The 23,196-nt window shown below is 41.5% G+C and overlaps 1 protein-coding gene across 3 annotated transcripts; it reads left to right on the forward strand.

The window, feature by feature from the left end:
* Positions 1 to 1,774: 1,774 nt before the first annotated feature.
* LEPROT lies at positions 1,775 to 14,506 on the forward strand. Of its 3 annotated transcripts, XM_033225182.1 has the most exons (5): positions 2,071 to 3,997; positions 6,072 to 6,160; positions 6,560 to 6,635; positions 11,422 to 11,608; positions 13,346 to 14,506. In XM_033225182.1, the coding sequence occupies exons 1-5, from the start codon at positions 3,888 to 3,890 to the stop codon at positions 13,460 to 13,462; spliced, it is 579 nt and encodes a 192-aa protein (XP_033081073.1). In that variant the 5' UTR covers positions 2,071 to 3,887; the 3' UTR covers positions 13,463 to 14,506. The 3 variants fall into 3 exon arrangements, with proteins under 3 accessions (XP_033081075.1, XP_033081074.1, XP_033081073.1); XM_033225184.1 differs by lacking the exons at positions 2,071 to 3,997; positions 6,072 to 6,160; positions 11,422 to 11,608; positions 13,346 to 14,506 and adding exons at positions 1,775 to 2,002; positions 9,060 to 9,094; positions 9,392 to 9,587; XM_033225183.1 differs by lacking the exons at positions 2,071 to 3,997; positions 6,072 to 6,160 and adding an exon at positions 1,802 to 2,002.
* The last annotated feature ends 8,690 nt before the right edge of the window (positions 14,507 to 23,196 follow it).

Here is a 23,196-nt window from a genome sequence, read left to right on the forward strand (position 1 = left end):
ATGTCTCTGGTGATTAATCTTTGTCCTTCCTGGTAGAGCAGGCAGGAGGTACACCTTTGTAAACTTACATCCTGCTTTTTGGCAAATAGAGGGAGGGCAGAGTGCTTTTCTAGTACCTTGTACCTATTTGCTTCTTCCTAATTGCCTTTAGCTCAAAATAATCCTTAAACCAAAGTGGCATACACTGCCAATGCTCTTGAGTAGATTGAAGGCTCCAAAGTAAAAGTGGCGTGTAGTACGGGATCTCCAAACATCTTCAGTGAGTCAGGTATTACAATGCTGTTTTCAGAGAGTGTGCCATCCGTCTATGAGGAGAAATGAGAGGAGCTAGAAAAATAAACTGACAGACAGAAAGATACTCCACTGAATCAACAAATAGACATTTCTTGAAACAATAACATGCTCTATGTGCAATTTTGAAAAAGTAAACTGAGCAAGGATCCTGAAACGTGATCGTGGTGAGAATTTATACTTCTCAGGTAGCCAGGGGAAGCTAGGTTTCTACGGATTCCTTTGTCTTTCAATCCTTTTGAAAACAGAAAAAGCAAGAGAAGAGGGACCGCACCATCAGGTAGAGTGGATCTCAGCTAGAATGAGGGGAAGTGGCCCAGAATCCAACCTCCTCCTAAGAGCTGTGTGACAGGCAAGTCCTACCCTTTCTGCACCTCTTTCCTTAAATGTAAGATGAAGCATTTGGACCAGACTGTTTCAATGATCTTCTAGATTGCTCTTGCCAAAACGGAATTCTCCATTCCTGTAAGATAAGTACACAATGGCTCTCAGAGATCTAAAAACTGCAAACTTTGAGGCCCCAAGGCACAAAAATAATAGTTTTTTTGTTTTTTTAAGGTTCATGAAAGCTTCGGACACAAAAGCTCATATGGTCTTCGTCTCTACAAATAAACCAGGGAGTAAAGAAAAACCCCGCTGGTTTCAGTAAAGCATTGCTATTAAGCAAAGCAAACCTATGCAAATATCAAGTTCTTAACGAGATGTGTTTCCTAAGGGGCCTGTCCTCTGGTACCCCGCCCCTCCCCTTCCACAATCATGTGAAGGCAGACAGGCACACACTGGCACACAAGCACGCACTTGGGAGCTCAGGGAACATAACACTGGTTAGTGAGTCGGTGTCCCTCTCCCATCGACTGCAACTTTTCCACTCCTCTCTCCTCCCTCTCTCCACTTTCTACATCTCCGTTCTCAGGAAGGCTCAGGGAGGATCCCCCGCTGCGTGCACTGCGCTCTGAGCTGCCCTGGAGAGACTCTGGGCCCGAGGTCCGGGCGGAGCCAAGGTCCCAGCCCACAAATGGAACGGGCTTGAGGATTACCTGAAGGGCTCAGGATCTAGGAATAGGGTCCAGGGCACTGGGTTGGGGTTACTCTGGGAAAGCTTTGTGGGGCCAGGTGGGGTCTTAGGGCTGGAACTGGACTCTGGGAGCTGGGGGCAGAGTTCTAGACTGGCAGGAACGGAGTTCTGAGTGGTGGGGGCGGGGTCGGGACCAACAAGGGGCGGCCTCTGACAGTTGGGGGCGGAATTCTGGGCCGGTGAGGGATAGGGCGGGACCAGCAGGGGCGGCCTCCGCGAGCTAGGGGAGGAGCTCTGCACTATCAGAGGCGGGGCTCTGAGTAGCTGTAGCGGGGTCTGGAGCAGCAGGCGCTGCCTCTGCGAGCTGGGGGAGGAGCTCTGTACCGTCAGGGGAGGGGCTCTGAGTAGCGAGGCGGGGTCTGAACTAGCAGGCGCGGCCTCTGCGAGCTGGGGGCGGGGTTCTGCACCGGCGGGGGCGGGACTCTGAGTGGTCGGGAAGGGGTCTGGACCAGCAGGCGCGGCGTTTGCGAGCTACGGTCGGGGTTCTGCACCGGCGGGGGCGGGGCTCTGCGTGGCCGGGGCGGGCTCGGGATCCACGGGGCGACTCCCGGTCTGGCTTGGGCAGGCTGCCCGGGCCGTGGCAGGAAGCCGGAAGCAGCCGCGGCCCCAGCTCGGGAGACATGGCGGGCGTTAAAGGTACATCGCGGTCCCCGGCCAGCTCGTCGTGTGGTGGGGTTGCCACCTCCGTTCCAGTCAAGCCTGGGGCTGCGCCTTCCGCGCGCCGCTGGGGAACGGCCTCACCACTCTTCCCGCCTCTCCGGGTGGGGAGGCGATCGCCCGCTCCCTTCTTCCCTTGGGGTGCGGGTGGAGCGGCGTTTCGGGGGAGCCTCGGCCGTTTTTGCGAGGCCGCTAGCCTTCCTGCCCTCCAGTGGCGGCACCAGACCCCTGCCCAGGCGGAGCCCTCGGCGAGAGCGGCGCCCTCCACCCCTCCCGAGTTTTTAAACAGGGTTTCCACTTCTTGACGTGTCCACCCTAACGCCTTTCCTCCGGTTTTCTGCCCCACCGCAGTTTCCTGTTTGCTACAAAGGACGCTTTGTCTCCAGCGTTCTTAGCATTGGGAAACTTAATCCTCTTTTTCCTAATGATTTTTCCAACTGGGCAGAGTTGACCGCGGGCGGATGTCAATGGAAAGCACCCAGAAAGACGGTGTTTCTCGCAGTCGTGGAGAGTAGATTACGTGTAATTTTAACACTGCTTTCTTCGTTGTTTTCTCTGTTCGTCTATGCAAAGAGAAGAAAGTAGTGTTTGTGTAGTATGTGTTTTTTGCATGGGGCAGTTGATAAAAACACCGCGTACCTTATCTGTATGGCTTTAGAGCAATGTGAGACGGAAAAGGTTTTTTGCAAGGCTTCCTGTATTTTGGTAGGAAACCATTCCATTTCTAATCTGTCGAATAGAGTAGCATGACTTGTTTTTATATTGGGGCTTGTATCATCCTTGAAATTTGCACCCAAAGATATCCCCAGTTAATATCTGCTATAAACATGTGTATACACGAGTACGCCTCTGTTCACTATGAATTTATCCGAGTGTGTGAGATGTTAGCGGCAGACATATTTTATCATTATTTCTGACTGACTTTTATACTCAATGTCAGTTTAGTAAACATGGTTTACTTGGAGAGTATCGACTGTGTTATACATCCTTTTGAAGCCAATGCTGAAAACATGAAAAGTAGTGTCTCAGTACAACACATGATCAGAAACTACCAAATCATGATCATGTTCCATGTGTAAATGTGTTAGAAAATTGTGATGTGGTGAAAGAAAAAGGAAGTCCGAAATGGAAAAGGACTAAGGGAAGGAAGCATTTTACAGATTCTTCAACTTTTATTGAGGAACTACTGTATGCCAGAGACTTAGGATACAAAGATAGATGAGAAGTTATTGGTGGATGACAGAGCTGGAAATAATTATATTACTATGTGAGTGTTTATGGTGTGCTCAGATGCGGTGGGAGAACAGAGATGGTAGGTTGGATGTTTGTCCTCCAAAAAGATATATTCAGGCTCTAATTCCCTAGTACCCGTGAATGTGATCTTACTTGGAAGTAGTGTCTTTGCAGATATAAGAAAGTTAAAATGATACTGGTTTAAGGTGGACCCTAATCCAATGACTGGTGTCCTTATAAGAAGAGGGGAATTTAGACATGGAGACATACAGGGAGAATACCGTATGAAAATGGAGACAGAAATTGGAGTGATGCAGCTACAAAGCCAGGAGCACCAAAGATTGTTGGCAACCGTGTTGGCAACTACTGAGTGTTAGGAAGAGGCAAGGAAGGGTGCTTCCCTGCAGCCTTCAGAGGGAGTGTAGTGTCGCTGCTGACACCTTGGTTTCAGAAGTCCAGCCTCCAGAACTGTCAGAAGATAAATTTCTGTTGTTCTCAGCCATCCAGTTTGTGGTACTTTGTAACTGCAGCCCTAGGAAACTGATCCAGGTGGGATCAATTTCCCGTGCTTCACAGAGAGGACTGTTTTCACAGAAGAGGCGATGCTTGAACTGAATCTGAAGGGATCAATATGGCTTCGCTTGGCAAGGCATGGAGTGAAGGTGGAGTGTATCCCAAGGGGGGAGGACAGCACGTGACATGGTGCAGGGCACGTGAAATAACACGCCTTCTTTTCTTCAGGTACTTAAGCTTCATTAGTAAGACTGGAACTTAGTGGTGAGGGTTGAAGCTGGACAGGCAGTTAGGAATGAGTCAGGCCATGGGGAGCCTCCATGCCAGAACAACTTGTAGGCTGTGGAAGCAACTGCAAAGGGATAGCAGCAGTGATATATATAGTTGAAAGATCACTGTCTGCTGTGTAGAGGATGGACTGGAAGAGTCACAGAGGCAGGAATGAGAGGATAAGGGCCTGCACCAGGGCTGTAGCAGAGAGTTTAAGAAGTCTGGGAGATTGAGTCACCTTGACTTACTGATTCGCTGGAAGGTGGAATGCAATTATGGTGTCAGCCCTCTAAGATAGGACCTTTAAAGGGTGGGGATAGTGGTTCGGTTTTACACGTTACACATGTTGAATTTGAGGTTCTTGTTGACTGTCAAGGCAGAGAAGTCCAGATTGGAGGTGGAAGTACAGGCCTAGTTCTATAGGACCTACTCTGGGCTGGAGCATCAGTTGTGGCCGGGCCCTTGTGGTACTGGGAGCTTTGGGTTGAACGTAAGTTTTCAGCTGGAGTGTGTGGAGTGAAAAGAGAGATGGGATTGGATTTTTGGTCAGCTCCAACTTTAAGAGATGCAGAGGATGTGATTCCTGAAAAAAGAGGAAAAAAAAAAAAAGACCAAAAAGAATCAAACAGAAAGATGGTTGTGAACCTTGAGAAACTGGTATCAGAACAGAAGGAAGAGGTCTGCAGTTCCTAGCTTTGACAGGCCTCATGGAGTAGGGGTTACTGCAGATGGTCAGGCACAGAGGAGGGGAGCAAAGCCCACCAGGAAAAGATCATCTGTAATGAAATAATATGTGGTATTTGCTTTCCATCCACACATGGGCATTTTCCATTAAAGAGTGGAAATGTAAAAAGATATGTTAAAATTGACAGTTTTTCTTTGTCCTCTAGCATCTGTATACTTTCAGATGTTTTTTAAAAAGCACTTTGGCACCTTCCTATTAAAGAGTTTCTCTAAATCTTCTCTCAAGTAAAAGGAAGCAATCAAAAATGTTCATTAGCTTAATTAAATTCTAATTATGAGTATTATGGACTTTTTTGGGAAGAAAATTTGGATAAGATAGTCTCCTATGCTTTTGATTTCTACTTTTATCAAAGAACATTGCTAAAATGAGTAGATACTTGAGTCAGTCAGCATTTATTTGACTACCTCCTTTTGCCAAGCACTTTTTACATAGATTATCTCATTTAATTCCCATAAGCTCAGTAAGGTGGCACCATTATTTCCATTTTACAGGTGAGAAATCAGGTTCAGAGGTTTAGCTTCTACCCAAGGTCATAAGACCAGATGGTGGCAGAGTTAAGATTTGACTCATATTTGTGACTCAGAGCTCAAAATTTTTTAACAACCTTGATACTGTTTCTCACTCAGCAGCACAACAAGGGCAAATACATTCCTACTCCTGCAGAGACTAGTGTCCAGTAGATACAGGGAATAAATATTTTATTCAGTGGACACTAGTTGGGAATTGTTTCCTACAAAGACATGAAAACAATCTTCAAATACTTGAATTACTGTGGTTAGGGGAGGCAAAATGATCAAAGGTATATATTACAGGGAGGCAGTTCTGGATATAATTTAAAGAAGGAGGGCTTTCAACATTTAGAAACTGTTGGAATTAAATTAAACCTGTCTTGGGTGGTAGTGAGTTTTCCTTCACTGGAGTTGTGTGGACCGACTGACTGCCCTCTGGTGGCAAATATAGAGGGAATTCATACATTGGATAGGGGTTAGGTATTGGAATTACTTGAGACCTTTGTAGACCTTATGATTTTAAGGTGGCAGACGTGGGTCATTGTCTTAATCAGTTTGGGCTACTATAAGAAATATATTATAGACTGGGTGGCTTAAACAACCAACATTTAGTTTCCACAGTTCTGAAGACTGGGAAGTCCAAAATTTTGGTGCAGTCAGATCTGGTATCTGGTGAGAGCCTGCTTCCTGGTTTGCAGGCCTGCTTTCTGCTTTCACATTGGAGAACAGAGGGAGAGAAAGAGAAGAGCATGTGCTCTACTTTCTCTCTTTTTACAAGGACACTCATCCCATCGTGGAGACCCACCCTCATGACCTCATCTGAAGCCAGTTATCTCCCAAAGACCCACCTCCTAATGGCATCTCACAGTGAGAGGGGTGGAGCCGGGAAGATTTCAACAGATGAATTTGAAAGGGACACACACAATGCAGTCTGTAACAGGGGTCAAGTGTAACCTCAGTGAAATGAGTAAATTGCTACTTTTGCTTGAATTTGGGACCTTTCTTTCTTTCTTTTTTTTTGTAAACATTTTTATTGATAAATGATTCACATACCATAAAATTAACATTTTTAAACTATAAGATTTCATGGTTTTTAGTATATTCAGAAAGTTGTGCAGTCATCACTACTATCTAATTCCAGAAAATTTCATCATCTCCCAAAGAAACTCTGGACCTATTTAGAAGTCACTCCCCATTTCCCCAAACCCTCTAGCCCCTGACAACCTCTACTCTGGGAACTTTAACTCTTGGCTTTATTTTTCACAGCTCTTGTGGCATTATCCTTCAGTGGTGCTATTGGGCTGACTTTTCTTATGCTGGGATGTGCCTTAGAGGATTATGGGTAAGTTATCATTTCAAAAAGAACCATTCCTCTTTCTGTGTCTTTGTCACTATTAGTATGGGTGTTAGAGAGTTTGGTCAATTTAGCACCAAGTTCTAACCAATGAGTTAGTGGAGCCCAGATTATGAACACCGTCCCTTTGTGGGTCAGGTGTACTTTTGCAGAAAAAAAAAGGCTCTGTTAAAAATTGATGTATTCATTCCGTGACACCTACTCTGGACTAGCTGGGGACACACAAATGAAGAGACACAGTCCTGTCCTCAAAGAGGTACAGTTCTACTTGGGAATGAGAGACAGGCAAACAGTCTGATCAGTAAGATGGCAGCTGCAGTGGAGATGCCGGCCAAGTATGCTGGAGCTCAGATAAAGTGCTCCTGAGTTTCAGTGGGACAGTCAGGGAAGGCTGCATGGCAAAGGTTGTATCTGAGCCAAGACTTGGTGGATAAATAAGAGTTTCTCAGGCTAATGAGTCAGGGGAGGACATTCCAGGCAGAGGGAATATTCTACACATTTTTTTATTCAACCATTGTTGGTTGAATGCTTCCCATGTGCCAGCCACTGTGATGGGAACTAGGGATTAAGACATAAGAAAACAAAGGTCCTGCTCTGTCAGAGTTTGTGTTTCAGTGGGGGAGACAGACAGTAAATAACAAAAGTGTGCATACTGCCAGAGGTAGAAGTGGTACAAAAGATGAAGAGCATAGAAGGTGGGAAGACAGTGGTCCGGGAGGGCCTCTCAGAGGAGGTAAAAAGTGAGAAGAAATGTCAAGAAAATCATGAAGCAGGTCATACAGATCTCTAGGGAAAAAGTGCTTTAGGCACCAGGAAAGCTGTATGCTAAGGCCTAGAGACATGAAAGCATATATAGCCTTTTCAGGAAACCACACGTGGTACATTATGGTACAGCATAAATTGTAGTTGGAGTGGCAAAAGAAGGGTTAGTCAAGAGTGCAAAATTCAGCACTTAGGGCTCTACATGCCTGCCATGAAGAGGAGGTTCCATTTTATACATCAGACAATAGGAGCTGGGAAAATATCTTGAGAATGGGTTTGGAGGAGGGGGTTATATTAAAATGTCATTCTGGCCATAACGTGAGACCAGATAGGAAAGAGCTGAGACTGCAGTCAGGGAGAATAGTAAGGGTCTACTGTCATAAATCAAGCAAAATTGAGGGCTGGGGTAGCAGGAATGGAAAGAAAAGGAGAGTGAGTTAGGAAACCAAACCAACCAACAGGTTTTGTTATTTGATGTCAAGATTCAACAAGGAGAGAGAGTTCTTAGATGTCTCCCAGGTGATTGGCTTGAACAACCAGATAGAAGATGATGTGATTAGGCTGGGCACCGTGGCTCACGCCTATAATCCCAGCACTTTGGGAGGCTGAGGCGGGTGGATCATGAGGTCAAGAGATCAAGACCATCCTAGGCAACAGGGTGAAACCCCATCTCTACTGAAAATTAGCTGGCCGTGGGGGCGCACGCCTGTGGTCCCAGCTACTTAGGAGGCTGAGGCAGGAGAATCACTTGAACCCAGGAGGCGGAGGTTGTAGTGAGCTGAGATCGTGCCACTGCACTCCAGCCTGACAACAGAGCAAGACTGTCTCCAAAAAATAAAAAAATAAAAAATAAAGAAGATGAAGATGATGATGTGATTAAGTGAGACCAACTGAAGTGAGTTGTTATGACAGTGATGAATTTAAATCCATCACCACAGTCCTGGCCAACTATTATGGAAATTGTTTAAACCCAAGAGGGATCCAAATATAAGCAGTCACTTATATTTGTTTAGAACCTTCACAGCAATTACTTTATTCTAGATTTAGGAATGTAATAAGGTGTTATTATCCTCATTTCTTGCTGGGAAACCAAAGCCCAGAGTAGTTAAAGACTTACCCAGATTGCACAGCAATAAGTGACAGAGGCCGGGCATGGTCACTCATGCCTATAATCCCAGCACTTTGGGAGGCAGCAGTAGGAGGATTGCTTGAAGCCAGGAATTTGAGACCAGTCTGGGCAACAAAGTGAGACCCCATTCTACAAAAAACTAAAATAAAATTAGCCAGGCATGGTGCCTGTAGCAGGGTTGGGAGGCTGAGATGGGAAGATTGGTTGAGCCTAGGGGTTGGAGGCTGCAGTGGGCTGTGATTGCACCAGTGCAGTCCAGCCTGGGCAACAGAGTGAGACTCCGTCTCTTAAATAAAAAAGTAAAAAAAAAAAAAAAAAAATTAAAATGGCAGACATGGAAATGGAGCTCATGTTCTTATGCACTTGACCAAACATTTTTCCATTATTCCACAACCAACTGTAAATCTAGGAGTTTTAATTCTCTGTGATACACTGGGTCTTTGTAAGGTAAGAAAATGACTCATTACTGCTACTACAAAGAAGTTTATTTTCTATCTTTATTTTAATTTTTTGTTTTTTAGAGATGCCACAACACCCAGATGATTTTTAAAAAAAGTTTTTGTACTGTAATCCCAGCACTTTGGGAGGCCGAGACGGGTGGATCACGAGGTCAGGAGATCGAGACCATCCTGGCTAACACGGTGAAACCCCGTCTCTACTAAAAAAAAATACAAAAAACTAGCCGGGCGAGGTGGCGGGCGCCTGTAGTCCCAGCTACTCGGGAGGCTGAGGCAGGAGAATGGCGTAAACCCGGGAGGCGGAGCTTGCAGTGAGCTGATATCCGGCCACTGCACTCCAGCCTGGGCGGCAGAGCAAGACTCTGTCTCAAAAAAAAAAAAAAAAAAAAAAAAAGTTTTTGTAGAGACGGAGTCTCTCTGTGTTGCTCAGGCTGGTCTTGAACTCCTGCCCTGAAGTCATCCTCTCGCCTTGGCCTCCCAAAGCTGTGTCTTAATGATAGTGAACCAGGATTGTCATCTGTATTGGAAGTCAGCAAACTGCCACATATAACCTGCTACCTGTTTTTGTAATAAAGGTTTTATTGAAATACAGCCATGCTCATTTGTTTATTAATTATCTTTGGCTGCTTTTGCATTGCTCTGCCAATTATCTTTGGCAGAGTTGAGTAGTTGAGATAGTCTTTATGGTTTGCAGAACCTCATTATTTACTCTTTGGCCCTTTACAGAAAAAGTTTGCCAACCCCTGGCCTACATGTTGACTGAATTGTATATACTTAATATTTACATTTTATAGATAAACAAGGTTTCTTGTATATGAACATTTCTCTTAGTTGGACTTTGGTGGCTTACTGTGAATGGAAACATAGAGTCAGGTTGTTGTTCACAAAACTGTCAGTATATTCCAGGAAAAAGGAAGAGTTCTTGGCTGTGGGTATGTCAGGTGACAGCTGTTTCTCTTCCAAACCCCTTCCCTTCTCTGTGTCTCCTTTCTCACTGTTCAAAGAAGGGCTGTGAAGTAGAGAATGTCTAAGGGCTCCTTCCCACAATATTGTTTGGTGATTCTTGAAACATGCTAACATCCCTCTACTTTAAAATCAGGAGTCCAAATCCACTGTTTCCATCCTGAGTCCTCTTGAAGGATACATTCCCTTCTTGCCTTTTGGTTACCCAGATCTGTGGCTGGAATGGGAGGCTTTCATTAGTGTGGCTTCATCCTCACTCCTGCTTGTAGGTGCCATCTGGGTGTATCTGTGTGATCACAGGATTGTGGCGATATGAATTACTGTGGTGTATAGATGAAAATGAGCAGAGACTTTTTTTTTTCTTAAGAAATGAAGCATAACAAATGTCTGATGGAGAAAAAAAGATTATTTTTGAAGTATTTATAGAGAAAATACCGTTGGAAACCAGATAGCAATTTTTTTTTTTTATAATTGCAAAACATTGAAATTTGGAAGGAAAACAGTTTTGTTTTGTTTTTACATTACACTATTAATTTTGAGCTCTTATAATGAAGCTTAGAGTACATCTAAGGTTTTCACTAGTGAGCATATTTATTTTCATGCTTTCTGTACTTAAAATTTATTTGTTATTTTATTCACTTAACAAGTATAAATGGAGTACATCATTCTAGGCCCTGGAGATAAATGGCATTTGACCAAGACTAATCTATCAGATGGGAATAAGTGTTGTGCAGAAAGTTAAAAGATGGTGGTATGTTCGAGGGTGACCTGGGGTACTTTAGAATAGATGGCCAGGGAAAGTTCCGCTTTTAGAAAGGAATCTGTCAGTTTAGATCACATGGTACGAAGGAGTCAGCCAATGAGAAGAACATTGCAAGTAGGCAGCACAGCTAGTGCAAAGGCCCCAGGATAACAGTTATGAGCTCAGAGTGTTCAAGGAACAGAAAGAAGGCTGGTGTGGCTACAGATTAAGCAAATGAAGGGAAAGGAGTACAAAATGAATGGAAGAAGTAGATAATACCAGACCATGTAAGGCTTTGTAGGCAAGGACAAGGAATTTGGGTTTCAAGCCCTTCAAAGGTTTCAAGCATGCATGCACTCAAAAGATCTTTACCGAATTAGCTTTTGCAAGACACTCTACTATGTTCTACAGAGAAAGCAGAAATGACCAAGTTAAAATTCTGTCTCTAAAGAAATTGTGGCTCAGTGGTACAGAAAACAGTAGTTTCTAGAGATTATATTATACAGTGGTTTCTTAACACAATATAAGCTACCTACATAGTAATTTTAAAATTATCACTACTTATCTGGTAGAAATCATCTTATGTTCTTATATTCACAATTAATTAATTTTTTGACCTAAACATTTAAAATAGCAATGATTTTGAAATAGTAGTATGTCTTTCATTTAAAATGTAACTGTTACTTTTCTTTTTGGATTTTGCCTGGGTCCAACTGACAGCGTTTACTGGCCCTTATTCGTCCTGATTTTCCACGCCATCTCCCCCATCCCCCATTTCATTGCCAAAAGAGTCACCTATGACTCAGACGCAACCAGTAGTGCCTGTCGGGAACTGGCATATTTCTTCACTACTGGAATTGTTGTTTCTGCCTTTGGATTTCCTGTTATTCTTGCTCGTGTGGCTGTGGTAAGTTTTATTTTCTATTGTTTTGCTCAACTGTTGCTGAGTTTACTTCAGAGGCCTGTGTCTGGGACCTCCATTTCATGTTCATTACTTAGGCTTTATACTCAGGGCCATGTATTTTTAGTGTCTCTGTTCCTCTACTTTAGACCTGCCTATCAGTAGCTCGACCATGCTTTCAGAGTTCTTTCTTTATTTCTCTTACAACTTTTAGCCAGACTAGATGATTTCTTACTTTTTCTACTTTAAGTTATTCTCTGGAATTGTTCTTAAGTTCCTGCCTCTTAAGTCTTACAGTAATCCACAGATACTATGCTAGCAGTACTTTTCCAGTTGCAAGATGAAGATATTTCAAATTCTTCTCCTGCAAATGGGATCATGGACTCAACTCTCAATGCAGTAGAATAGGTATATGTTGAGGGACAACTATGTAGCTTCCAGAAAATGCAGTGAATAAGATGACATCTTCACTTCCAAGACAAAAACTTTGTCTTCAAAGTACACATTGTAGGTATAATTTATTCAATTATTTAATGTTCACTATCTTTCCCCCGTTTGATTTTATTCCCTCCAATTATATTCTGTTTTAATTTTATGAAACTCTTATTTGAGGCATTAAATATCAGATGAGCGCAAGTCTTGTTTATTTATTCAATAAATATCTTTGGAACAACTGCTACTGTAAAACACCAGAAATAAGAAATAGGTACTGTCTCTGCTCCTAAGGAACATAGAAACCAGCTTGCTGGCTAAGTATACTGTAAGTGTACTATGTTAGATGGTTGAAGCATGATCAGAATGCCATAGGGGCACCAAGAAGAGAGAAATTCCAACTGGCATTTGATAGGGGCCTCTAAGGATAAATAGCATTTGTGTTAAAGTAGGATGGCTGTTATATGGAATGACATTCAAGTGTAAGAATGCAGTGTATGGAATAAAGAAGAGTCCAGTGTGGTAGAGCTAAAAGAAAGTTGTTGAGATTAAGGCTGGAAAGGTTGTGAAACCTGACTAACAAGGGTCTTGAACTTTGTCTAGATAATGGAGAAGGATTGAAGGTTTTTTAATACAACAAGATTGTCATGACTTTATTCTTCTTGTGCTTTAGACCAGCACTTCTTAAGCGCTGCAGTAAATATTTATATTTTTTCCTTTCAATACTGCCGTCATGTTTTGTGAAGAAACTTTCATTGACGTTTCTATTGATTAAAGTAAAACAAAAAATGCCCACTAGAGGGTACTCTCACCCCCAAATGTGCTTCTGTAAAACCATCTACAAATCATCTACCAAGCTGGAAAGCAGTTTTCAGTTGTATTAAGTCTATTATTTAAAGTCTTTTCTTGCCTAGAAAAGAAACAAACAAATTCATAACTCTCCAATTTTTATTTTCCATGAAAGAAGTTGATGTGTGCAGAACTTTCAGTACCCAATATTGTAATTGCCCTATTTATAATCTTACCACTTGAGTTTTACTTAAGGCAATCATTGTCAATTAAAAACAAGTAGAGAAATATGTCTAATTGGGAAAATGTTAAGGATGATACCAGACTTAATTAACAAGTATCACAGAAGTAATTAGACTCATTACTGAACAGTTCATTGTCTCCTGTCTGTTACATTATTAAGCCTTCTAGCAGCTTTGTGTAATATTTCTTTGGATGTTTCTAATGCAGAAAATAATAGAGATTGCAAAGAGTACAATATGAAGGAAGTAAGGATTTAATCCTTCTTTTCTTGTCTTTCAGATCAAATGGGGAGCCTGTGGCCTTGTGTTGGCAGGCAATGCAGTCATTTTCCTTACAATTCAAGGGTTTTTCCTTATATTTGGAAGAGGAGATGATTTTAGCTGGGAGCAGTGGTAGCACTTTATTCTGATTACAATGCATTGAATTTCTTAGAACTCATACTATCTGTATACTTGTGCACATGCGGCATTTTACTATGAAATTTAATATGCTGGGTTTTTTAATACCTTTATATCACGTTCACTTTAAGGAAGACTTCGTAAGTAAAAGATGAGTTTTATTCTCAGCAAACAGAGCTGTCACATTTAGATTATGTTACTCAAATTTTGTTACTCGTTTGGCTGTTCATGTAGTCATGGTGCTGTCAGACAATATGTTAGCCCAGTCTTGTAGACAGCTGCCCCCTTACGCAGTGCATCTAAACCTTTTGCTTGGGGATGTGCTTGGAGAGGCAGGTAACACTGAAGCAGGTCTCACATGGACCAGGAAGGCAGGGGTGGTTCCCTCTTTGTATTGTAGTCCATGCTTTTCAAAGTGTGGCCCACAGACCAAGAGCCTCAACCTTTCCTAGGACCTTATTAGAAATGCAGAATCTGAAGCCCCACTCTGGACCCAGGGCATTTTGATGAGATACACAGGAGTTGTATGCACATGAAAGTTCGAGAAGCATCGTCATAGAGAAGTAAACATCACACCCAACTTCCTTATCTTCCCAGTGGCTAAACCACTTAACCTCTCTGGGTGTTACCTGCTCATTTGTTTGAAAACAAAAAAAAAGTCTCACCTGCCCTCATGCTGAGGACAAGTTCAGATGTTCAAGGCTATAATATTTAGGCTTTCCTCAAATTTGTGAAAAGTGTTCTCAGAATTGGGAGATAGTCAAAGGGTACAAAGCCTCAGGAGCAATAAGTGTGATTTTTTTTTTTTTTAAGATCACTTGCACAGCATGCTAAATATAGGAATAATTGAATGTATATTTCAGTATTGCTAAGAGAGTAAATTTCTAATGTTTTCATTAAAAAGTTAAATATTTGAGGTCATATGTTAATTAGTGTAATCATTCCACCTTAGATTCAAAACTGATAACACCATATTGTACCCTATAAATATATACAATAATTTGTAAATATATAATCAAAATAAGTTAAAAAACAAAAAAAACCCCTCTCCCCCCAAAAAATTGTCAGTGGGGAACAGATATATCTTCTCATCTGAAAGGCAATGCTGGGGGAAGAGCTCCACTGAGATGTGGGCTGGGATGCTGGGCTGGAGCCAGCCTGTGCATTAGCAGGAGGGGAAGAATAGATATGTGACTCTTTTACATTTCCTTTATGATCTGGCGCTTCTCCCCAGCTCCTTCCCTCTGCCCCCCACCACTACTCAACAGTTCTGGTTTGCCCTGACTTCTCTATGACTCTGCTTCTTCCTGAAGTGATACAGGAGCAATGTAAGCGCGCAGTGGATAAACTGCTTAATTTCACTACATGTTGATGAACGTATTGTCTTCTGTCCTGTAGATCTTTTCTATATAATTTTCTGCCACCCTTAAATGAATCATTGGGTATATGTTCTATATAATTTTCTGCCACCCTTAAATGAATCATTGGGTATACATGTCATGTTGGATCCTGTAATCACAGTTTTCCCAGCTCATCTTTTTCTAAGATCTGTTGCGAAAGGGAAATATGGGAAGGAGAACCATTTGATCAGAATACAACCAATAGTCTTTAAGCATTTTTAAAGTATGAAACTGAAATACATTCAAAACACTTAATCCTTGAGGCTTGTGGTCTGAGTAATTAGCAGATATGATGCTGGGACCAGAAAATAGAAAGTAATAACTAAAGGATTAATGTGCAACGTTATTTTTTGGACTTGTGCATGATTTTATGTTTTCAATATCCTGTGTACATATAGAATTGTTAAAGTTGTTATTTCCAATATTTATATTAGAAAAATTATTTAGACACTTTATAATTTTAACCAGCATTTTTAATAATGACACTTGCATTTATTGTATTGCAATAAATTTCACTTTTAACTTTAAAAGTTTAACTTTAAAAGTTTTTATTGTGATGTTGCCTTGCCTGAAAAGATCACAAAAACGAGATAATTTCTTGATGTTTTAAAATGGGCAGTTTTGAGCAATAATCTGTCCTAATAGAACAATAGCAATAAGTTTTAGGATACCATTTTGAATGTCTAGTTGGTGTGTGATAGCTTTTCTTTCTAAGATGGCAATAATGATTTGTTTCTACTACATTTCACAAAAGTGTTTTTGTTGCTTATACACATTTTCAATAACCAAGATAGCCTTCGTATGTAGCCTTAAAGCATTACCTCTTGATTGTATCTTTAGAGTGATATAAAGTACTTGTATATAGAGTATTTGAAGTGATAGATTATTAGATTTGCTCTGTGTCTGAAAGGAGAGCTATTTATTCTGCAGTGCCTAAATATCATTTAAATAGTAAATATCAGTAGGAAATATTGCTGTATCTGAATATATAATACAAAAGTTTGATCATGGTGACACAAATGTTGGGCATTTTTTTCCTTACAAAAGGCTCTTTTTTTTTTTTTTTTTTGAGACAGAATCTTGCTCTGTCGCCCAGGCTGGAGTGCGACATCTCGGCTCACTGCAAGCTCCGCCTTCTGGGTTCATGCTATTCTCCTGCCTCAGCCTCCCAAGTAGCTGGGACCACAGGCGCCCACCAACATGCCTGGCTAATTTTTTGTGTGTGTTTTTAGTAGAGATGTGGTTTCACCGTGTTAGCCAGGATGGTCTTGATTTCCTGACCTTATGATCCGCCCACCTCAGCCTCCCAAAGTGCTGGGATTACAGGTGTGAGCCACTGCGCCAGGCCAAAAGGCTTTTTTTTTTTTTTTTAATTGTACAATGTATTTGGAGATTCAGAGCATAGTGACTGTAGTCTAAAACTGAGATTGCACTTCCAAAATTGCCCACAAGTAAACAATCTTATGAAGGGATTCTTTATCATGTTTCAAACAAGTGGCTTATAAGCAGACTTTGAGACACTTTTCCACAGAAACAATACCATGAATTGGTGATTGAGTTCCCAGGCCAAGCCTCCCTCAACAGGTTCAGCTCTAATATACCTGACCTGTGATACTGAAGGTGCCTGCCTGAGTTTTGGGTCTCTGAGACAGGGTAGTGTGAGCAGTTCGGAGGAAGGACAGTGCAACTTTCCACCCCTTTTCCTAAGAACAAAGTCTTTCTCCTTTTAATTTTTCCACTCATTTTCACCTCCTAATGCCCTTGAGATCCGGGTGCACTCCTGGGAATTTTGCTCACCTCTGCTAACTGAGAGCCTTCCCACTGGCCTCCATCCTCCCTCCTGAGGTTCTTCATATTCCAGAGTCACCCACCCTTCTCCTCTCATTAGTTCTCTAAGTACAGCTGATGTCATGTGGTGCTGAGAAGAAAGCAGATCACACTTCATCACAGAAACAATGAATGCCTTGTGATTATCTTCTCCACACCTGAAACTCCTGACACCTGCATTGGGCCGACTGCCATTCCCATGACTGCTGCACCTGCATTTTTAGAGAATACCTCATAACCCACTGATTCTTATTCACAGAGAATGGGAGAACAGAATGAAGAAACATTCCAGCAGCTTATAGAAGGATAGCAATATTTTGGGACAGGGACAATCCTATCATATCTCATCTCTTCCTAAGGAGGAGTTCTGAGCTGGTCTTGCTTTTCATAGTTGTTTCTTTTCTTCCATTTAAGAACCCATAGATTTTTCTTACAGTCCTGAGGAAGTCCTTACCTCTGAGGTATCTCCTCAACGAATGCTGTTTTCAAGGCTGAAATGGTTCATTATGTTAATAACCTTCTTTATGTTCTCAGGGAAATGCTTAGGTGGTGTCACAAAATGTGCCTTTTCAAAGTTTGCAAAATCAGATTTTGTATCCCGATAGAACCAAAATATTTATGAGGATGCTAGCATTTTCCAAGCATAGTGATTAGTTCACAACTGAGAAGTATTATTTCTGTAGTAGATAAATATTAGTTGTGCATTTTAATTTAATTCTCCTTTCTCCATTTTGTCTCATGAAATACCTTATTGCAAAAATCCCACTGAGTAATACCTCATAAATTATAATCTTTCAAATAGCCATGCTACCAGCATACAACAGTGATACATGTAACCCCAAATGTAATGTGATAGGACAATTACTTTGTAAATAAAAGTTATTGACATTTTAACAAAGGCTTTTATGTACATTATTAAATGAAAAAGTTTATATTTTCCTTTGAGGTATGTTACGTTTGGAAAGGAGATCAGTAAGTTAATTTTCCCAGTGTTTTTGTCTGCATAATCTTAATGTGAATCTGACCAGTGAAACCTGTACTTGCTGAAGTTGAAGAGAAGCAGTCCAGGAATGTTGTGCTGACTGGAAGGAATCCAGGCCCTAATTTCTGTGGCTGATGCTCCCCGTGGTGGATGTGGAAGACTGGAAAAGCTGTATTGGAAAAGAGGAAAAAACCTGACACCTTAAGAAAAGTGCTCTACATATTTTGAAGAGTCTTTTTGCACACTAAAGAAAAGAACGCACTAATAGAAAATAGTCTTTGCACAAAATATTTGGGAAAGATCTGATTTTTGCTAGTGGATTTAGGCAGCCAGATTGTAAAGAAATCAAGCTAGTTGTTCTTTGTGTTGCCAAGCCAAGTGTAAAGTTAAACTTTTAATAGAAGTAGAAATAAAAATGTGATAATACCAACATAACTGTAAAATGGCCATAAAGAAAAATCAGTTCCCAAGGAAAATTAATAGATGACCATTTTGAAACAGTTATTTGTGGTCAATACTAGGCACATAGGGGAAGTGGTCTTAATCCTAAGATTGCTCATTTGGAGAAGAGCACACTTGGAGACTGCACACTCTCTTCACTTTTGAGTAGATCTGTCAAAATGGAATGATTATAACTGTTTACACACTTCCGAATGAATGAATAGATATTAAGTGTGTGCATTCATTCATTCATTTTTCCCCTCAGAATGATTAAATAATAAAACCATCAGTTTGACCTGAGCTGGCTAATCATTTCACTTATTAATTTAAAGCGTAAATGCCCCCAGGCCTCTGCCTTAACACTTTCACTTCCTCTGTGGTTGAGAAACAAATGATATCACCACACTCTGTAAAGTTTTGTGATTCTTACAGCCTTCTCCTCAAAATTGTATGCTTGTTGATCTGACAAACCCAGAATTCTCCAGTACTTCAAGCCATCACTGCTGCAGCCTTGCCATTTGTGGTTCCTCGACAGTGCTTCTGCTAAAATCCACTTTACCACTGATGGAAATGAGTTACATGAGCTCTAAACACAGGTTTTAATCGGATTCCTGATTTATTCAAGATACCAGTTTAGTATTTGCAGTGAGTCTTAGGCTTGATTTATTCAAGATTCCATGGTGTGGAACTGATAGTTGCTCAGCTCTTTAATAAAATCACTGGAATATATATATATGTAAATAAAATTTTGTTTTCTTTCTTTTTTTTTTTTTTTTTGCAATGGCATCTCAATATGTTGCCCAGGCTGGTCTCAAACTCCCTGGGCTCAAGCTACCCTTCTGCCTCAACCTCCTAAGTAGCTAGTACTTCTGCTGGAAACATGCAGATGATGAATGGATAATGAGATATATCCATGCAATGGAATGTTTTTTCAGACATAAAAAGGAATGAAGTACTGAAACATTGCTACAGCGTGTATGAGTCTTGAAGACATTATGTGAAGTGAAAAGAGCCAATCACAAAAGGCCATAAAAGGTCACAAAAGGCTGAGGCAGGAGAATTGCTTGAACCTGGAAGGCAGAGGTTGCAGTGAGCTGAGATCGCACCACTGCCCTCTAGCCTAGGTGACAGAGGGAGACCCCATCTCCAAAAAAAGTTTATATTTCAGTGTAAGAAGAAAAAAACTAGGTAAATAAAGTATCTGATATGGTAGGCACTACTGGAAAAAATATAGTGGGGAAGGAGGATAAGTAGTATTTGGGGCATTGTGGTTTTAGATAGGGTGGCCATGAAAGCCTCACCCAAAAGAGGCAAAGAAGAGCTATGTGGATTTCGGGGTCTCCTGTTGTCCAGGCTAGAGTGCAGTGGCAAGATATGGCTCACTGCAACCTTAACCTGGGCTCAAGGGTTCCTCCCACTTCTACCTCCTGAGTAGCTGGTACTATAGGCATGGACCACCGCACCTGGCTAAGTTACTTATTTTTTTGTAGAGATGAAGTTTCCCTACATTGACCAGGCTGCTGTTCAACCCTGGCCTCAAGAGATCTTCCTGCCTACCTTAGCCTTCCAAAATGCTGAGATTACTGATATGGGCCACGGCTCCTAGCCTTCATTTTTTTTGTTTTTTTGTTTTCAAAAAATATTCCAACTAAGCTTTGGCATTTATTGCTTGAGAAATAAATAATATAAATAAAATAGCTTGATTTAGGAAAAGAAATTGTGTGCTAGCTGGAACACTGGCCAGGTTATGGTCATGATAAAGAAGAGACTAGCCGGGTGTGGTGGCTCACACCTGTAATCCCAGCACTTTGGGAGGCCAAGGTGAGCGGATCATGATGTCAAGAGATTAAGACCATCCTGACCAACATGGTGAAACCCCGTCTCTACTAAAAATACAAAAATTAACTTGGCATGGTGGGTCTCGCCTGTAGTCCCAGCTACTCAGGAGACTGAGGCAGGAGAATTGCTTGAACCTGGTAGGCAGAGGTTGCAGTGAGCCGAGGTTGCGCCACTGCACTCCAACCTAGCGACAGAGCACCAAAAAAAAAAAAAAAAAAAAAAAAAAGAGACACGGTTGAGCTAGAGAGTAAATAAAATGGCCCCTAATACAATGGGTATAGATTCATGAAGTGGCAGTAGCTGAACTGTTGCTACTGTTAACTATGAGGACTAATTAAGGCAATGTCAGGAAAATTTTCTTTCTTTTTCCTTTTTTTTTACTCTGTGTTTCTTCGTTATCTGAATTTATCCTCATGCAGGTTGGAAACTGCTCAAATCTTAGGAGCTCTTTTATTCTAAGCCAAATCAGTCAGATTACAAACCCCATTGTATTTTAGATAACCCAAGTGATTACTCAGGTGCTCAAAAGCTTTTAGAGAACTGCTAAACCTTATGTACTTCTGGGCAGTATTAGCAATTAAAAGAGTTTAATTTTCTATGTTATGTGAAATTGATTCTGGTTTGGATTTCTTTATTTGGATTGAGAGATATTTTAATTAGGTTAAAATATTGGTGCAAAGCCATCTCTGATGAGCTTAAAATCATAAAGCTACTTCCCCATTCAGTTCTTGTCACTATTTCAGGGTACTGCTGGGCAATAGGACATGAGTTCCCATTGCTTATGGGATCTTCAGATGTACATCCCTCCAATGGATTCGACTCAGTATTGTTAAGACATCAATTTTCTGCAACGTGATTTATAGATTGAAAGCAATCCCAGTAAAAATCCCGGTAAGATTTTTAGGAGAAATTAACATATTCTCTGATTTCTAACTTATTACAAAGTTATACATTAGACAATGCGGTATTGGAGAAAGGACACCCATATAAATCAATGGAATAGAATCAAGAATTCAGAAATAGACCCAAAAATATATGGTCAAATGATTTTTGATAATTAGGAAAAAATGAAAACATTTTAAGCTGAGGAGATACAGGACAAATTATTTGCCCTCATGGAGCCTACCTTCAAATGGGTAAGGCAAATAATTTTTAAAGTGAAAAATAATTCAGTAGTGAAATTTGGGCTGGTTGCAATAGCTCATACCCGTAATCCCAGCACTTTGGGAGGCTGAAGCACATGGATCACCTGACGTCAGGAGTTCAAGACCAGCCTGGCCAACCTGGTGGAACCCCGTCTCTACTAAAAATACAAAAAATTAGCTGGGTGTGGTGGTGGGTGCCTGTAATCCCCGCAACTTGGGAGGCTGAGGCAGGAGAGTCACTCGAACCCAGGAATCACTTGAAGGCAGAGGTTGCAGTGAGCCGAGATCACGCCATTGCACTCCAACCTGGGCAACAAGAGCGAAACTCCATCTCAAAAAAAAAAAAAAAAGCTGGGTGCAGTGGCATGAGCCTGTAATCCCAGCTCCCAGCTACTCAGGAGGCTGAGGGAGGAGACTAACTTGAACCTGGAGGTGGAGGTTGCAGTGAGCCGAGATCACAACACTGCACTCCAACTGGGGCGAGGAAGAGAGATTCTGTCTCAAAAAAAGGAATAAGAAAAAAGAAAATTGACAGTAGTGAATGCTATGAAGAAATAAATCAGGATAAAGGCATAGAAAATGACTTGTAGTGGTGCTATTTAAATAGGGTGGATAGAGATGATTGGTGGTTGAACAGAGCTATGAATAATGAGAAGGATGAACACGATGGGACCTATTTTTAGGTCTACTCTTTCAATTCTTTTTAATATTCATTTATTCTTTCAAGAAATATTTGTTGAGCACCTATTATATGCCAGACATTATTCTAGGTGCTGGAGGTAGAACAGTAAATAAAATAGACAAAACCCCCAGCCCTCATGGTGCTTACTTTTTTTTTTTGGTAGGGAAGCAAAAAATAAACTTCACAAATAGGTCAAACCGATGGTATGTTAGTGGAAATGCTAAGGCAAAAAAAGGAAGGAAGAAAGGGATATAGAATATGTGTGAGTGTGCACGTGGGTGTGAACGGGTGACAGTGGCTTCTGTTTCACATACAGTGCCCAGGAAAGGCTTACCTTTCTTGGTACTTTTGAAGGAAGTGGAGGCAGTTATGGAGGTGGCAATGGGCAAGATGGTCCAAAAAGAGGGATCAGCAAGTGCAGAGGCCCTGAGCTGGAGCGCAGCTGTGAGCTGGCGTGAAGCCTTCAGGGAGAGTGGAGGGAGATCAGATAATGTGTGTGTAGGGGTAGGTGGATCCTATGGGGCCTAGCAGGTCATCGTAAGGCATCGGCATTCATTTAGAGATGAGACACCACTAGAGATATGAACAGGAGTGGCATGATTATGTTTTATTGGGATTGCTCTAGCTGTGTTTTAATTAAAACTTTTATAAAGAGAGGAAAAAACAATTTTGCTTTTCCAAATCAATCATGTTTATGTCTTTGAAAGAGGAGAACAACAAATCGCAGAAAATATAAATAAATGCATTTTGTTCAGGGACAGATGGCTGAAGCAACGAGAGTGAATCACAGAGTCACAGAATCACAGTTATGTGCAAAGCACTCAGGAAATAGCTTGGTCCCTAATTAATCATTCTGTGTGGTTAAACTCTGCGGAGATAAATTTAGCCAGCAGTAGGTAGAATGAGATGAATTCTCATGAAAACATGTTTTCAATGAAGTTGGCAAAGATTGCTGTGTAAACCCCAAATAACTGAAACTATGTCCTAATAGCATTGAGCTTGGTGTGCCACATCCTTAGCAATGACCACTTGGGTGTCTGTCCCTGGGGCCTGCAGACGGAGGATGTTAACATCTGATTTAGCAAAAGAGGTGGGGAGAGTGATGGGGGACAAGGGAGAGAGTCCTGAAACATACAGGTGCTTTGGGGCTACTTCCCCCTCATGGTGACCCTAGGAGCTGACTTTGGTGTCATTTAGGCATATTTGCTGTCAGGACTCACACTTCCTTAGGTTGAAGCTATCAATAAAAGGGAAGTGGTTTCTAAGTCCTAGCCTTTGGACTGCATTCCTTTAATTCGTATAGTGGACCAGGGTGAAAGTTATCATTGTAATGGCTGGTAGCACAATTCTGAGGAGAAAACTTTTTTTGTTTATTTAATCTTAGATAAGCCATTTGAGTGTTAAGAGCTATGGCCC

The sequence above is a fragment of the Trachypithecus francoisi genome, unplaced genomic scaffold (assembly GCF_009764315.1).
Source record: "Trachypithecus francoisi isolate TF-2019V2 unplaced genomic scaffold, Tfra_2.0 Lachesis_group12, whole genome shotgun sequence".
Lineage (NCBI taxonomy): Eukaryota > Metazoa > Chordata > Mammalia > Primates > Cercopithecidae > Trachypithecus > Trachypithecus francoisi.